The sequence below is a fragment of the Vanessa cardui genome, chromosome 12 (assembly GCF_905220365.1).
Source record: "Vanessa cardui chromosome 12, ilVanCard2.1, whole genome shotgun sequence".
In the NCBI taxonomy this organism is placed as follows: Eukaryota; Metazoa; Arthropoda; class Insecta; order Lepidoptera; family Nymphalidae; genus Vanessa; species Vanessa cardui.
In genome coordinates, this window is record NC_061134.1 from 13,409,375 (window position 1) to 13,428,081 (window position 18,707).

At 34.0% G+C, this 18,707-nt stretch overlaps 1 protein-coding gene across 1 annotated transcript in view; it reads left to right on the forward strand.

Annotated features, from left to right (window-relative positions):
* Nucleotides 1-5,049, forward strand: part of LOC124534053 (unconventional myosin ID) — a 45,795-nt gene extending 40,746 nt beyond the window's left edge. The window contains exons 11-15 of the mRNA XM_047109711.1: nt 43-566; nt 654-946; nt 1,067-1,260; nt 1,529-1,698; nt 2,139-5,049. Coding sequence (XP_046965667.1) covers nt 43-566; nt 654-946; nt 1,067-1,260; nt 1,529-1,698; nt 2,139-2,406 — 1,449 coding nt within the window. The 3' untranslated portion in view covers nt 2,407-5,049. The remainder of the gene's footprint in view (nt 1-42; nt 567-653; nt 947-1,066; nt 1,261-1,528; nt 1,699-2,138) is intronic.
* The last annotated feature ends 13,658 nt before the right edge of the window (nt 5,050-18,707 follow it).

Below are 18,707 nucleotides of genomic sequence, written 5' to 3' on the forward strand. Positions count from 1 at the left end.
ATATTATTTTATTTAATTGATGAAATATTTTATAATTGTCAGACGTCGAAGCGCCCACCATCCGCGGCCAGCCTGTTCCGGAGCTCCATGTCGGCGCTGGTGGCGGGCCTCGCCAGCAAGGAGCCGTTCTACGTGCGCTGCGTGAAGCCCAACCCCGTGCAGTCGGCCCACACGTGGGACGAGCAGCTGGTGCGGCACCAGGTGGCGTACCTGGGGCTGGTGGAGAACGTGCGCGTGCGGCGCGCCGGCTTCGCGTCGCGGCAGCGCTACGATCGCTTCCTGCAGCGCTACAAGATGCTGTCGCAGTACACGTGGCCCAACTTCCGCGGCGCCGGCGCCCGCGACGCCGTGGCCGTGCTGCTGCGCGACCTGCAGCTGGCCGACGTGCAGTTCGGCCACACCAAGCTGTTCGTCCGCAGCGCGCGCACCGTGCACGCGCTCGAGGCCGCGCGCGCCGACCTCGTGCCCTCCATCGTCGTGCTGCTGCAGAAGCTGTGGCGCGGCACGCTGGCGCGCATCAAGTACCGCAAGATGAAGGCTGCCATCGTCATCTACAACGCCTGGAAGTGCGTCCAGCATTTCGCTTTCCCGGTTCTATTCGCTTGCACTCTGTTATACCAAAAGTAATTACCATATGTCACTCTCGTCTGCAGACGCTACCGCTTCCGGCGCTACATCGGCTCGTTGCAGAGCGAGCTGCAGCGCAACCGCGGCGTGATCCAGCGCTGGCCCCCCGGCGGCGGGCGCGCGGCCCCCATGCTGCAGGGGGCCTACCGGCGCTGGCGAGCGTACCTCACGCTGCGCGCCGTGCCGCGCGAGCAGTGGCCGCAGCTGAAGCTCAAAATCTGCGCCGCCAGCGCCCTGCGCTCGCGCCGCCCGCAATGGGGCGCCACCCGCGAGTGGAGGGGGGACTACCTGGCTCTCGACTCTTATAATAGCAAAGCTGGTGAGTGTTAATCATATATATTTTAGGTAGCTGCTAGAAGTGAAAGTTCTCTTCCATACTCTTTGACAATCAATAATAGTAATCATCGTTCATTTCATTAAATGATATAAATGATTTCAGCGACATATCGGTCAGCGATGGCGAACCTGCAGCGATCGCAGAACATGGGCAAGGCGCTGTTCTCGTGCAAGATCCACAAGTTCAACCGCTACAACAAGCTGGCCGAGAGATGTCTGCTCATAACGGAATCAGCGATATACAAACTAGACGCTAATTCCTTCAAGCCTTTGAAGAAACCCACTCCGATTACTGAGGTAGGATTTTATTGTTTTATTTAGTCCATTAACATCTTACTGTTCCTCTATTCGATGTCCTTGTCCTTTCCTTTGAAGGAAAATAAATAAAGTTTATCCGATAATGTCATCTGACGCATATTTTATCATAATGGTGCACTTGAACAATTTATACAAATCCTATAACTGGTTGTATTGATGACGAACTCGATCTTTGGTTAATCTATATGCTCTATCCAATGGTCATTATTCCGCAAATTACCAATTTGTTGTAACATTTCGCTCGTAGGTTGGAGTAGTGCGCGTGATGAGCAGCGAAGCGCAGTTGATAGTGATCAGCGTACCGTCGGCGCGTAATGACCTGGTTGTGGGGGTGGTACCACCGACGCCCGAACCACCCACCGCCGCGGCAGACTTGCTCGGCGAGCTGATAGGTGTACTGGCGCATCGCTACAACCTGTAAGTGACATTTATTATAATATAAGAATTAGGAACGTTGAAATGCAATAAAATAGGAAAAAGTTATTTTATTTTGTTATTAGAGTATAACAACAACAACAGCCTGTAAATTCCCACTGCTGGGCTAAAGGCCTCCTCTCCATTGGAACATATTCCACCACGCTGTTCCAATGCGGGTTAATGGAATACACATGTGGCAGAATTTCTTTGAAATTTGTCACATGCAGGTTTCCTCACGATGTTCTCCTTCACCGCTGAGTACGAGATGAATTATAAAGATAAATTAAGCACATGAATCAGCGGTGCTTGCCTGGGTTTGAACCCGTAATCATCGGTTAAGATGCACGCGTTCTAACCACTGGGCCATCTCGACTCACTCACTAGAGTATAATGTGTAGATATGGTAGCACATAAGTGATCGGCGATGTCGTTCCTTGCAGGCTGGCGGGCTCGGAGCTGGCGCTGGAGGTGGAGAGCGGCGCCACGACGCGCTGCACGCTGGGCGGCAAGGCGCGCGCGCTGCAGCTGCCCGCGCCCGCCGCGCCGCCCGCGCCCCCCGCGCCGCCCTTCACGCACGCGCACAACGTCATCACCTACCACCCCGCCTCCGCGCGCGCATCGCCCCCCCCCCCCCCCCCCCCCCCCCCCCCCTGCCGCATACATACGTACCATGTGATATATCTGTGCAGTATTAGGTTGGTGAAATAGTTGCAGTCGATGTTACTCGTACGAGTAAATGTTGCCAACAATTTAACATTTAAGTTGTATGATGATGTATATTTCGATAGTATACATTACGATGCACAAAAGTAAATAGGAAGGTCGGATGGAGCATACGTTATGACGCTTGTTGGCTTTCACTGTTTTCAACCAATTTGACAAAACAAAAAAAAAACTCGATGGGTTTGTCAGACACAAAAAAGTGAATGTATTATCAATACTAGACCATCCACTGATAACCATAAAAATTGAATTAAATATAGTTAAAAATATTTGAAAACTAATTTATCAATTATTATATTTATACGGATTATATTTATTAACTATTCAAAATTTATTAGACGTTTAACCAACTGAAATAATGAGATTGCACTAAAGGAACTACTTCAGAGATGTTCATTATACGTAGTTTATTAAGAACGTTTTAAATAGTACTTAAAATGAAACGTCCATTTTGCGAAGATTTTAAAATAAATTCATATTATCAATTTAACTGATAAGTTACTTAAATCATCACAATAAACGAAATTCATAATAAAACGTATTTTAAATGATTTGAAATGTAAACTTGATTTTTCATTTTATATATAACATAGTTTTAATGAAAGTTAGTTATTAATTTATTTCATAGAAATAAAATAAGTCAGTCAGTTCGAGGTAATTTGAAAAAAAGAAATCTTACCGGTGTTACCCGTGCAAATAATATTTCGTGAAATAATAAAGACAAAATTCGTATGTACATAGTAAAAAAAACATTATTTATTTTTCTAAAGCTTATGAGGCAAATGGTACTACAGTTGATTTAATTATACATAATGATTGACATATGCTATTTCGATGTATGAGAAAACAAAACCTAAACACTCTATAAAACCTAAAATTATTTTCTTTGATTTTTTTTTATTTCACATGAAATACAGTGATATCTCTGTAATACGTAGTCTGTGCATTAATAAGCAATAAAGTATTTGTATCTTAGAAGGAGGTATTGTCATGTCTGTATATAATTAAATATTAAGTAATGATTCATTTATTAAGTTTGAATATTAAATGTCTGTGAGGAATCGTACACATCTGCGTCAGTCGAACGACTTTAAACCCTGAAAAATCCAAATGCAAATCTACAAACTGTTTGACATTTCCAAAATCTTATGAATGTGTTGAATAAGTGTGGCCGTAGCTTTATATAATCTTTGTATTTTGCTTAAAATGGATTTTCTATCGTAATATTTTACTCTGCTCGATCGCTGATGTGTCCGATCCTTAACTAACAATATTTTTGATGTTATGAAATGTAAAAGTATTACAATGTGATACGAATATATCACCAATAATAAATAAATAACTTTTAAACTTTTTTATCTACACACTGTATATAATTCTTGACGTTATTATAAATTTATGATGATTAGATTTTATTAAATTAAATAAATTTTAGGATTAATGCATTTTCATATTTTATCTGCACTTTACAAATGTTTACACTCGATACAATTCTTATACAATACGCCATATTTATTATAAATTATTGAAGTCAAATGAAGGTCAAATACTTTAACGATACATTTATATAATATTTTTTTGTTTATGTATTAAAACTGTTAATATGTGTCATATTTCTTCCTATCAGTGTTAACTACAGACATAACATTAGTTGCGAAGTTTTCTAGTGTATTGATGGTGTATGAAATAGGCTATTTGACTGGTTCTTGTGACGTCATCATAAACCAGACCAATCAGAAGCGTCTGTGTCACGTGACACATGTTTAAAAGAATGCATTTTTATTTACGTATTTTTGAATAGATTAATTATTATTTTCAAATTTCGTTTATAAACAGTCATTTTTAAACTCATAATATATATTACTAACAATAATTGACGCTTTATTTTTCGCATTGTCAAATAGCCTATTGTACTACTATTATACTACCTATTCAAACAAACATAAACTTATATCTGGGGTGTATTTACCAAGACTATGTACTGTAAACATTATGTCAAGAGTTCATTGCTTGCTTTTTTATCTTTGGAAAGGATAACAGTAGTCTTCTGGTAAGTACCTTGCCACTGTATATTCATGAACTCGTATTGTATTGTTACAGTATACGGGAATATCTGTACCCTGATTTAATACTTTTTAACGTGTCATATTTGGACAATAAAGTGGATAATATTGTTTACTAATTGATATTTCTTTGATTAGAAATGACATGTTACAATTTATAATCTGTGTAAAATATAAAACTGTTTCGAACTTAATTTGTTTGAAGCATTTTATTAAATTGTTATAATTAAATTTTGTATATATCATTAATATTCATTAAATATAATTTTGATGCCAGATGTGGTCTTAATATGGTAAAATTCCAATTTTATGATGTATTTTAGAACGTTAGTAAAATAAAAAATGATTTTAAACAATGTTTTATAACTAACAAATTTCTCGGTTGTTTAAATTTGTACAAATTTCGAACTAAACGATTAATAGTCAATAATATTTTAAGTATAGGACAACGATGTATTTGAGTTATTTAATTTGTATATAATTGTTACGTTATGTTGAGTGATAACTGTAAGACGTGCCTTCGTATGGTGCCATGAGGTTTGTAATAAAGGCAATATTTACAGCATCTGTTGTTTATTTTCTTCGCACGCCGTCTGCTGTCTTCTGCTAGACATAGGCCTCCCCCGGAGCGCGCCACGTTGCTCAATCCTCTGCTTCCCTCATCCAGCTTCTACCGGTGAACCTGCAAATGACGTCGGATATAATAAATATAGAGCTGAGATGGCCCAGTGGTAAGAACGCGTGCATCTTAACCGATGATTGCGGGTTCAAACCCAGGCAAGCACCACTTTATATATGTGCTTAATTTGTGTTATAATTCATCTCGTGCTCGGCGGTGAAGGAAAACATCGTGAGGAAACCTGCATGTGTCTAATTTCATCGAAATTCTGCTACATGTGCATTCCACCAACCCGCAATGGAACAGCGTGGTGGAATAAGTTCCAAACCCTCTCCTTAATGGAAGAGGAGGCCTTATCTCAGCAGTGGGAAATGTACAGGCTGTTACTTTACTTTATAATAAATATATATGCTTATATAATTTTAATTGAAATAACAATATTAAATACTGCTTTGATTTTAAATTTTTTTAAATTGAAATTTCATTTATTTGTATGATTATTGATTCGGTTATCGACACTGTATAGTGGTACTAATGTTCACTTCGCCGTCTCGTGGCGTGGTGTGGCGAGCTGGTACTGCCTGGTACGGAAAAAAAGGCGGGGATTTTGAACGGTGGAGTTAAACTGAAGACGAAGTTGGGAATAGAGATATTTGCTGTTAAAGTGATAAATAATATATGTATAGAGTGGTTTTTTAATATAGTGAAAGTTAATGTGATGTAAGTTGTTTTTATTTTACGTCTGGTGCCGGCGGACTGAAAACGTTTTTACCTGTAAGTGTTGTTAGAGCTGTACTTGGTTTATTATACGTTTATCTATTACTAGATGTCGTCCGCGACTTCCCTCGCGTTTTAGGTAGTCGGTTGTGTTAGGTAAAAAAAGTAGTAGTATGACCTTCCTCAGAGTTCAAGTTTGCTTCACACCAAATTTCATCAAATTCGGTTCGGTCTGGTCGTAAAAGAGCGTCAGACATACAGAGTTATTTTCACATTTATAATATTAATATAGATTTATATTTTATATAGCTTAGTTTGGTATTTATTTTTGAAGGTCAATATTGTTTACACCAGCGATCGGCAACCTTTTGGTAGGCAAGGGCGACAAGGTAGCAAAATAAACTATAGGCGGGCCACAGTCCATAATTAATTAGTGTTAATTGTCATATTTCATAGAAAAAAACAAAAATGCTATTAAAATTTTTAAAAATATACAGAATTTAATTCATACACATAATACCTATTTACATTATGTTTATATGTTTGCGCTTTATAGCTAGAAAAATAAGAAATAAAAACTACAAACGACCTAAATAGGAAACAGATTTTACACTAATTTTAGTGTGATGTCTGAGGTTGCATTTGAGACGCTATTTCTTGTATGTTACCTGTCATATTTGTCAGCTCTTTATTGTACAGTCACGGGTCGCAATAAAGAGGTACGCGAGCCGAGTTTTGCCAACCGCTGGTTTACACCTATGAAGATGTACACTTTAACCAGGTCAAATTAGACCATTCAGGGACCTCACTACACTTATGTTTAAAGTAATCTGTATTATGGAAGTTTTTCGTTTGGTAATCCGTAAATGCAATAAATTCTGTTTAACTATCTAGCTGTGTTATATAAAACGTGGTATCGACTCCTTCCCTAGCTGTCTTGAATTCTCCTGTTATTACAATAAGCTAGAAGCTACGACCTTGATATGTTTGAATTATGCCGCCTAAATAATAAGTAATAAAGTTGTTCTTAAATGTATTTTTTGTTTTTCATTTTCCAACTAAAATTATCAATCCGAAAATGAGTTTGTTTATTTTTTACAGTCTAACTACTCAACTGATCAATAATGATGAAATGAAATATGATAATTTTTGATAATAATAATAAATGCGCTCAAACGTATCAGTATTCAGTACCGCTCAGAAAACTAAAATTTATCATTACCCAAATACAATGATGTTTTAGTAAACAGATATGTTATTAACGCGCAAAAAGTGAAGACTAGAAAACGTCCTAATTGGGACATTTGCCTTTAGTCGTTTTACGTAGTAATACGTTATAATACATCATAATTACGTAGTAATACGTATTGCGTAATTAAAACATCTAATTATCCCTTTTACTTATTGTTTTTATCAAGCTATCCTTTTTACTTTTAACGAAATGTAAAAATAAACTAAAATAAACGGTCCCCGGCGCGGCACACTTTTTTCTGTTTATGGACATAACATATCTGTTTATTAGAATATCATTGCCCAAATACAAATAACAGGCTAAAGCATTCTTTTATATGTGTTTGTCTGATATTTTCTTAGTTCTCATTCAATTGATCGCAAAACTGTTACTGGCGTATATCTATTGTCTCCGTTTCAAAGTACGAAGTATAATTAAGCGGTGATTTGTTTAAGTTGTTACGCAAGTTTGTAAAACTGTAGAACACTCTAGAATTTTCCGAATTTCGCGTCGGTTTAATTAATTATCGTAACTATAGCAACAACGCAATTATTCACTAATTAGCTACGTCTCAGTCGAATAACAATTTATTGAAATTCAGATGTTATAATTACGATTTCAGCGTTCATATTGATTTATATAAAAACGTTAGTTACAAAGGTTTTTTTAATTGGTTTGTTTAAAATACCTATAATTGTTTTATATATTACCGTAGTCAGGAAATAAAATTGGGTCGTTGAACTCTAGACCAAATAAAAGAAGTACTGTACATTTTGTATATTATTGTATTGTATATTATATTTTTTTATAAACTTTATATGGAAGATAGCCATTTCTGAAATTAGAAGTAGTATTAGTAGGAAAACGATGTTTTGTTTTCTGTTTATGTTACAGCGTTTTTGAAAATTCGCTATAAAATAGGGTGAAACGGGTTGAAATTCTTATTTGAATTTGGTGCATCTGATGTTAGGATTAATGAAAATGGTTTTCGGGGTTCCGCTTATAAGTAAAAGGCGTGTTTTGTTTAAGCCGGTTTGGGTACTGTCCATTCAACAGATAACCAAAAATACCTAATATTTTTGTGTTACGGTTTAGAGAAAAAAGATTAGGTGGAACAAACAAACAGAAAAATTGTAAAAAATATTATTTCTCATATGAACATATACATATATATGCGCTTATTTGAATATTACAAAAAGACACTCCAATTTTATAATATGCATAGATAAGACATTTAAAACAAGTACAATTTTGAAACAAAAAAAATTGGTACATACAATTAAATGCGATACAGATCGATGGCTCAAAAGTAACCTCGGAAATTTTATTTGAACCTTACAAGTTTATAATTATTATTTATTTTTAAAAAATTCTGGAATATACAATTCTTCATTACTTTACTAGAAGTCAAACTCCACACTTTTTTATCATCTATAAAATCTTGTATCGAATAATATAATTTAAAGGTCGGTAACGTAACTGCAAGCACACCGATGTTGCAGATGCTCGTTTGTCATCCACGCTTGCATAAAAAAAAAACTTTCACCGTTCGAAAATAACGTACTATTTAAAATCGTCAGGGTCATTTATTTCTTATTTTTATATTTATGTATTTATCAGAGGCAAAGTGTAACGTGTGGACATTTAATAAATAATATTTTATGTTACACCTGTCATTATAATAAACAAAATAAACAATAATAATAATAATTCCTGCATAGAGATCGTGTAATTTGATTTAATCTTTCGATACCATTGAAAATAAATCAAATAAGATGTTTTAAATAGATTTCTAAAAATACAATAATAGAACTCTCTCTATACACGTACATATGTATCCGAACATCTTTTATAAATTCTCAGCTCGGTATTCTATGGATCTGTTTGTGAAATAACAAGAATATAAAAGATTCTTTCGTATAATCCTAGGGTCGTGGTATTGTACAACACTTTACAATGTATACTGACTGATATATTTAATGTATAGGTTTGTATAGTTGTCAATTAATTAACTTCATAAAGTTTTTGAGTTGATTTAATTCAAAATCATTTATTCAATAAAGAAACCCTCATTAATAACTGTCTAAGATATTTTATAACTGATTGCGAAAACAGAGTATAAATATACATAAACTAGCTGTTTCCCTCGGCTTTGCTCGCCTGAAATATTGTTATGAATAACTTAAGAGATTTTAAAATATTTCGGGAATTTAAGCCCTCTTTTTAAAGAACACCGGTGGTTCATTCATGTCCATGCAGTCAATTTTAAAGATTTCACCTTGTGCTTTGTTAATTAAAATTTAACACTATTTCTCATTTATCCATCAATCATCAAGTGATAACTGAAGCCCCTATGACATTCCAATGGTGTGCCGTAATTATTAGTCTGTTGCCGTTGCATATGGAGGTCTTATCACTCAGTAACATTATTGGCACGACTATCTTCTATCTTAAAAATGACGAATCTCAAGACTAATCTATACACGAATTTCAACTTCTATTGAACCCTACCTGGGTTTGAACCCGCAATCATCGGTTAAGATTTACGCGTTCTAACCACAGGGCCATCTGGGCTTTTATAATTTCTAACCAGTTTCCCAAAAATATAGTGTCGTGTTTCTTACTTCAAAAATTTCATGCTGGGGGACTTTCAGATTAACCTATATATAAGAAATACTTATTTCACCCCTTAGAGCTAAAATATCCAGAAAAAATGACGGACTACCATATAAACTTTCAAATTTAAATAAAACTAGTCACGGGTAGACTGTACACGAACGCTGTAAAGTGCTCGAAACGTCGGGATGCCAAAAAAAAATATACGCGATTCAAATCCGTTATAACTAGTTTTATTTAAATGTGTAATAATCGCGAAAATTTAAAACAACATTATGTAAACTTTCAACCCTTTTTTCACCCATATATATGTTTCTAACTCTAAAAATGACGGATTTTCATACAATCGTTTTCATTTCACCCTCTTAGAGGTAGAATTTCCAAAATTACTTTCTTAGTCTACTCATAAAATTGATTCTACTCACCAAAATTTAAGTCCCTAATTTTAATAGTTTTCGCTCGGCGATAATGAATCAGTCAGTCAGGACTTGTTATTTTATATACATTTTTTGGTTTTGAAAATCGCGGCTATACATATATTTATATCCGTTATTTTCGAAATCAATACATAACTGTGAAGACTATTTTTTAAATTTCATGTTGCAAGACATGGGTCGCCTGATAGAAAGTGGTCAAAACCGCCAAGTATATATTGCCACTGTCAGAAATATCAATTAAGTATAACTAACAAGGCCAAAGCTCCACCAACCTTGGGCCCAAAGTTTATTCAATCTGATTATAATTGTCATAAGTTAGGCTTTATTTGTTTCCTTCTACATAAACAAGTATGTCCTGAGAAGTTCTTAGAAACTTCGAGATCTACAGATTGTGTAGGCAAGGCGACTTGCATATAAGGGTAGGCCAGCCGCTACGCGAGGCAGTCGTAGACTGGCGTAGCGAAGTGTAGACGTACTACGCATTACGGCGTTGCTACGAATATCTGATCCAGGTAAGTGACGGTTGTTCCGTTAAAATTTTAAAAGTTGTTTGTTTTAGTATGAATTATTATATAAATACAAAAATTAATTATTATTACTCTAAATTCAAATATACAACATAAAGAAAAACTTTAATGACAAAAATCAATCAAACAATGACTTAATTTTTTAGAGAATGAACATTATTTACGGCCGAAATATGGAAACTTTTATATGTATGTAGTAAACCTCTACAAAATTACAAATATTTTTATTAAATTTATCTACGAGTATTCTACGAGTGTAACTAATATTTCACTAATTTTTAACTGACGTAATAATGCATTGTTATGTGGCTCGATAATTTAATTAAAATATATTTACAAACTTCTCTGGAGAACTTGACAGGATATATTATAGATCACTATTTACTTCTGAAGTCTGTAAGATGAAAATAAATAGAAGGATACTAGTTTTTTGTTTCTCTCCACATAAGCAAGTTTAAAAAAAAGTTCCTGGGTTTCAACTCTCAAGATAAAAACCAATAAGACCTGACATTGAACCTAGAAACTCCACTTCCAGTATTTTTATGTTAGCCACTAGGTCGAGGAGGATATTTAAATATATAAAATACATTTTTATTGAATTTATTAACATAAGAATTAACATTAAATGTTTAAATATATACAGATATGAACTAAAACTAGTTACTGTATTAATCTTGACCGCGTGCAATGGTGGCAAGAATGGTAACAGCATTTCCCTGTTGAATCGCAATTCCGATCCTCTGAGCAAAAAACGAACCAGCCCTCCTGTCATCGGTGGAAGTAATGATTAAATTTTATTGAATTAAATATTCATTATTGAATTAAATAATATTTCTTATTAATTACTTGATTGGTGTTATCCTAAATTTATACTCAATCTGCGAACTAATACTTAAATGTACACAAATGTTCTGTGTACAAAGATTAGGATTAAAGGATCGATATTACACTCTCCGTGTATAGAGATGGAGGCGAATGTATCTCACTGAAGGCTCTATAGAGGAGAAAGCGTAGTCGGCCAAGGGATTTTAATTTATAAAGGATTAACCATGAATCACTTTTGTAAGATAAAAATCTTTTGTGTGTAAAAGCAAAGACATCTTATTAGTTTACGTTTTGTATATGTTTTTTTTTTTACGTAAGTAATAGATTGTATAAATAAATAATATGTATATAACATATAATTGTCGAGTCGAGATGGCCCAGTGGTTAGAACGCGTGCATCTTAACCGATGATTGCGGCTTTAAACCCAGGCAAGCACCGATGTTTCATGTGCTTAATTTGTCTTTATAATTCATCTTGTGCTCAGGTAAACATCATGAGGAAACCTGCATGTGACAAATTTCATAGAAATTCACCATGCCACACGTGCATTCCACCAACCCTCATTGGAACAGCGTGGTGGAAATGTTCCAAAAACCTTCTCCTCAAAGGGAGAGGAGGCCTTTAGCCCAGCAGTGGGAATTTACGGGCTGTTGTTGTTGTTGTTGATATAATTGATATAATTTAATTTTATAAGGAAGTAAAAAAGTTTAAATAAAACTAGTTATTACGGATTTTAATCGCGTATATTAATTATTTTGGACATCCCGACGTTTCGAGCACTTTACAGCGTTCGTGGTCACGGGTAGACTAAGGTGGCATTTGTCTATTTGAAGAACAAAAATAAATATTATTTGCAACTACCGCCAACGATTTCTCAATTGGTATCTTGAGTAACGTTCCAGTTGCACGCAGAAGGCACTGACTGTATCTTTAGGTCTTGCAGTCTGTTGGATTTGGGATTTTAAATTTTTAATAAGTGGATCCCAGGTGTTAGAAAGTCTCCAACCATCTTCTCTATTGAAGTTCGGATGTTTTTGAATTTCAATAGCCTCGCGTATCATTCTAGGAATGAATCTGTGTTCTTTAGCGAGGATCTGTGGTTTATCAAATCGGATAAAATGGTTAGGTTTATCCAGAGCATGTTCACAGACTGCAGACTTTGAAGAACGCCTATTTTTGACATCTCCTATATGTTCCTTGACCCTGGTACCGATACTTCTCTTTGTTTGGCCTATGTAAGATAAACCACACGTAATAACTAGTTTTATTTAAATGTGTAATAATAGCGAAAATTTAAGACAACATTAAGTTAATCTGTGTTATATAGCTGTATCCGCGACTTCGTGCTCGTTTGAAATTAACAAAAATAAGATTTTGTTACCTGAGTTACTCTTTATTACAACCGCTATCTGTCAATGAGAGTCCCGTCAAAATCGTTCAAGCCATTCCAGAGATTATCCGGAACAAACAGACAACATACAATAATTGAAAATAGATAGATATATATATATAGATATATATATATATATATATATATATATATATATATATATATATATATATATATATATATATATATATATATATATATATATAAGCTAATAATACAATAATAGTGGATAAATTTGCGTGTTGAGTTAGCCTACAAATATGCGCCTATAACGTTAAACATATTATACATATGTAATTTGAATTTCATATCTGTCTGTTTGTAAAATAACCGCTTTTTACTAAATTCATGAGAGTCCCGTCAAAATCGTTCAAGCCATTCCAGAGATTATCCGGAACAAACAGACAACATACAATAATTGATTGATCTATTTGCAATAATATATATATATATATATATATATATATATATATATATATATATATATATATATATATATATATATATATATATATATATATATATATATATATATATATATTATTGCAAATAGATCAATCAATTATTGTATGTTGTCTGTTTGTTCCGGATAATCTCTGGAATGGCTTGAACGATTTTGACGGGACTCTCATGAATTTAGTAAAAAGCGGTTATTTTACAAACAGACAGATATGAAATTCAAATTACATATGTATAATATGTTTAACGTTATAGGCGCATATTTGTAGGCTAACTCAACACGCAAATTTATCCACTATTATTGTATTATTAGCTTTATGTGTATAAAAAAGAAAGAGACCATATAAAACAAAATATTTATTGAATAAATAATACAATTTGTACATATTGTATTTGGGTTGTCTGGAAGAAATGGCTACTTAGCCATAAGACCGCCCGTTGTACTCTATAATATTATATATAATATTGTAACATACTTTAATGTGTAACATGTGGTGTACAATAAAGTATAAATAAATAAATAAATAAATATACAGTTCGTAGTTGGATGAAATCGATTCGACTCAACGCTTGCAGCTTAGGTAGTTAGTACTAATTCGTTGCTTGATTGGACGGAGGGATTATCTCCGCGAGAAAATTGGAACAATAGTGATTCCTATTTCGAATTAATCTTTAACCAAACAAGCTAACTTAAGTTGGTAAGCAGAGGTTACAAGACAGAAAAATTAACCAATGATTTTGTGTTCAAACCCACAAGCACTATTGAATTCATATACTTAATTCATCTCAAGCTCAGTGAAGGAAATCAAGAGAATCAAGGGTGCAACTTCTTGACTACAATATCCCAAAGTTGGGCTAAGGCCACCTTTGCGATCTCAATAGGGGTTGCTAAATAAACTATGTATTTATATGACTGACTGATGATTATAGCGAACCGCCCCGGCTTCGCACGGGTGCAATACTGATACTAAACATACTACTGACTAACTTCTACAATTATACGTTTTGGCATGTGTACCGTATATACATTCATGTCCACGTAGTAGAAAAATTACAAACAGACGACGACGTCCGCGTGGCGTGGGAAATTTGCAAAACGCAACACAACATACACCCGATCAAGTACCAGTATAAGCTGACCCCAAATTCATATCCACAACCATATCCGAAAGAGCTCAACTTAAGTTGGGCGCTTATATTTCCTAAACTTTGTATTAATTGCGTATAAAAAGTAGCCTAAGTTACGCCTTAGTACATTACCTACCCGCCAATGAAAGTCTTGTTCAAATCGGCCCAACCGTTCCAGAGATTACCCGGAACAAACAGACAGACAGACAGACAGACAAACAGACAGACAGACAGACAATCAAAAATTCTAAAAATGTGTGTTTTGGTATGTGTACCGTATATAAAGACAAATGCATGTAGCAGAAAGCGGTTATTTTAATATTACAAGCAGACACTCCGATTTTATTCATTTGTATGGATATTTTTATAGATACGCACAATATTTTCTGAGGTTAATTATTTATAAATAAAAGAATATTCGGTTAAATATTTATAATGATATGTTCGTTTCATAACACAAATAATAGCTAAATGGCTTGAGCTGAGGAAGCTGCAATTCTTTTGCTTAAAGATGATAGTCGTTCGACCAAAATTTGGACGAAAATAAACTACCACACTATTTATCTAATATTACAGTTACTATTTCGTATAATCAATTCCAACAATAGGAGGAGAAAATCTAAATAAACAATATTTCATAGCAAATAGACGCGATATCATTGGTCGAGAGCTTGATTAATCGATGATATTCACTATGGATTTATGAAAAAAAGCTTTGTGAACTAACGAAACTGTTATCGCATTGAAGGAAGTAAAATAAAAGTGGATATAAGTAGTTAAGTGTAATAGTGTTGTATATAAATTAAGACATATTAATCAAAATAACTCATAGTAATGCACAGTATACCACACAGAGTTATTAGTGGACATCGGATTATATGCATTTGCATATTTGCATACCATACTATTTTTATAACGTTATTGCATATTTGGGTACTTTTTCATTAACAGTGCTTATTTCTGTAGTTAGATATGATAAGTGTGTAAATATAATAAACCCCGGTCTTGACGGGATAAAGAAAATTGACGACTTTATCAACGGCACCGGACAAACTCTTCCTGAAGAGGTATCTGATAGGTATCAGTTTACGTCGAAAGGTCATTTTCTGCGTATGAATTGAATTTTAAGTGAAAAACGTCAAAAGATTGCTAAAATTTATAATAAATAAGTTATATTTTTCTAAGTCTTATAAATTTTAATTAATTATAAGTCATGAATTCAAAAAATCCAAAATCTAATTAGAAATGGTTTTTTTGGGTATATTTTGCATTTGCCATTTTTAGTACTTATTTGCATGCATATTTTGGCATTTTGACAGTGCATACAATCCCATGTCTAGTTATTAGCTGATCGCATGAAATACGTAAATTTGAGGTTTGCTTATCTTTAATACTACATCTATTGGAATAAGCTATACACTTGAACGCTTTAATATATCTTGCGTAGTCTACTCTTTGTAGACAGTAACTTCCATGAACAACGTCATAAGTCCATTATAATCTTCATTATATTAAAATATACGGACACAAAATAACCATTTTATGTTTATATAACCCCGGAACCGTTAGCGTGCCCTTGTGTCGATCATTTTGTAATAACATTGATTGATTCGACCTTTCATAGTAATTTGTTTTAAAATATTAAGCCCAATATATGCCTAGTACTACTAATAATAATATACGTATTGTCCGTCCCAACTTCGTACGGCTAAAGTTTATATTTCCAAAATTGATTTTTAAGCGTTTACGTTTGAATAGGATCTCTCAATTTCAATGAAATATAGTTTAATGTATCTTTAGTTTAGGTGGCATTGTGATAAGACAGTCAGTCGGCAGTCGCTTATATATGTATACTCAGATAGATACAATCATTCATAGCATAAAATTTAATCTGGAATAAGAACACTTTACAATAGCCTCTTGTACTTCTTTTTCATCTCTTTAGTCGATGTACAAAGTAGATTGATTGTATTTATCTTAGTAACGTCTGTAAAATATAATCAGATATAATATACCTACGTTAGTGTAATAAATTTTTTTTATAAAAAATGTTTTCCTGAATAGCACTAGCATTTGGTTACAAAACAGGTATGTATCACACATAACAATCGAGTTTGATAATAGTTATTAAATCACTTTTCAGAACTAACTGAATAAGACTATATAAGTACATAACATGTTGTTTATGGTTTATATGGCTAACAAACGTAAGCATTGATTCTGAGATCACTGACCCTAAAGATCGAATTTCCTAAAGGGTACAGAGCCTCTGATGTCCATATACAACGTTTCGTAAACTAATATAAACAAAACAACAATATTATGATGTATTAGATATTTGAGTTGTTATGATTGATGTTTCTCTGACCTTTGCTGACCAACTATTCGTATTGTTAGAGAAATTTTAGCGCCTTATTATTCTTATTGTTGATATAACGATATGACGTGCGTTGCTATAATAAAAGCGTAGGCGTTTTCGTAACAACAAACGACACTAATGTAACGATGCTGTATTTTAATATTGTTGTGATCAATGAAACATGTCTTTTGATTGGCTTTTGAACTTGAAAATGTTTTATTATTTTATAGTTTCAAGATAGTTTTGTCACTTATGTTTATTAAACGTTTTTTATTCAAATAGTTCATTCCAAATATTTAATCAGATATTATAAATCAAAAATATCTTCTGAGTATTTTTGTATTTACTAGATATTATTTCAGCTGCAAAGAAAACGGTATTTATAATTAATAAAATCCTTCAAATTATTGTTTAATTTGTCATATTTTATATTTGGGACTCATACGACAAGATGTTTAAAAAAATAGTTTTACAATGCATGATAGGAAAGAAAAAGGCGATTTTTTTATTTCTATAAACATTAAATATAAATTCAACTCTAGATTTAAATTCAAAGCAAAAGCCGTGAGTAGTGCCAAAGACATTTATTATTATTAAGTCAAAAGCAAAAAATAAACACAAACTATTACATATAAGACGTTCAATTAGAAGTTACTTCCTTAAGTTGAGAGGACAAACTATCGTTTAATATTGTTATGAGAAGTTTAGTAAGTGCATCTAGGCCACGACGGCGGAAGGCGTGTCGTGGCATCTCTGATATTAATTTGGTATAAACTACCAAGAGCTTTACGTTTATTAAACTGCAATCTCTATGTAAATTAGCTTAGTTAGTTCTGTATTTAAAGTTTTGGAATAGTTGTGGTGATACAACGAGATATATACGCTTATAGACATCGAATTATTATTATTGCTTATTGCCTACGAATGGCACAGAATAGAATGGCTGGAGGAAGGTGGTACGAAGTGTACAGTAGAGCCACACGCATGCTGGTCACGACTCTCAGCAATGAGGAAACGACTAGGAAGAAGACGACATCAAAATTGGAGGAATATTATAATAGTAACAGCCTGTAAATTTCCCACAGCTGGGCTGAGACCTCTTTGTGAAGAAGGTTAGGAGCAGCCTCAATCTTGGTTCACACGTGGTAGAATTTCGTTAAACACATGCAGGTTTCCTGACGATGTTTTTTTGTAGAAAAATTTTAGTAATGAAATTGTAATTCATTTAAAATTTTGTGGTGTACCACAAAATTTCAAATGAATTACAAACACTAATTTAGCACATGGAAATTCAGTATTACTTGCCTGCATTTGAACCCGTAACTACCGGTTAAGATGTTAGAGCTCAAACCACTGGGCCATGTCGGCTCGAAGAATATTAAAATCTGAGTTCTAATCCGGGCAAGCAAGGTAGGAATATATTGAGGGATATTGTATAAGTTGGGTGTAAATCTCTCTCACATGTGTATTACATGCGTTGTTAAGGAGACCTTACTACACCACTGGTACATTTAGGATTAAGGAATATATGGACTGTTATATTATGTTTTAGCTGTACATGTATTTATATACTGAAAGTGCAAAACGTGCTACATCTTTTGTAACATAATTTCAACAATACTCGTAGATAAGGATTTATTTACAATTAAGTAATTAAACAAAAAATAAAACGTCGCCTCATTTATTACGGATTATATAAATTAAACGATCACTACATTTTTTTTTTAATATTTATCTTGAGACAAATGAAATATGTCAATACAGTAAATCATAAAAATGTAGCATTTTTTTTTTGTTTTTAGTACTATGACCTTTTTGAAGATGAACGCGTTGCTGCTTTTCATCCTAGCCACTACAACTGCTGCATCCAATGACATTCTTCCAAGAGTTGAGGTAAGAAAAGGTTGTAAATGT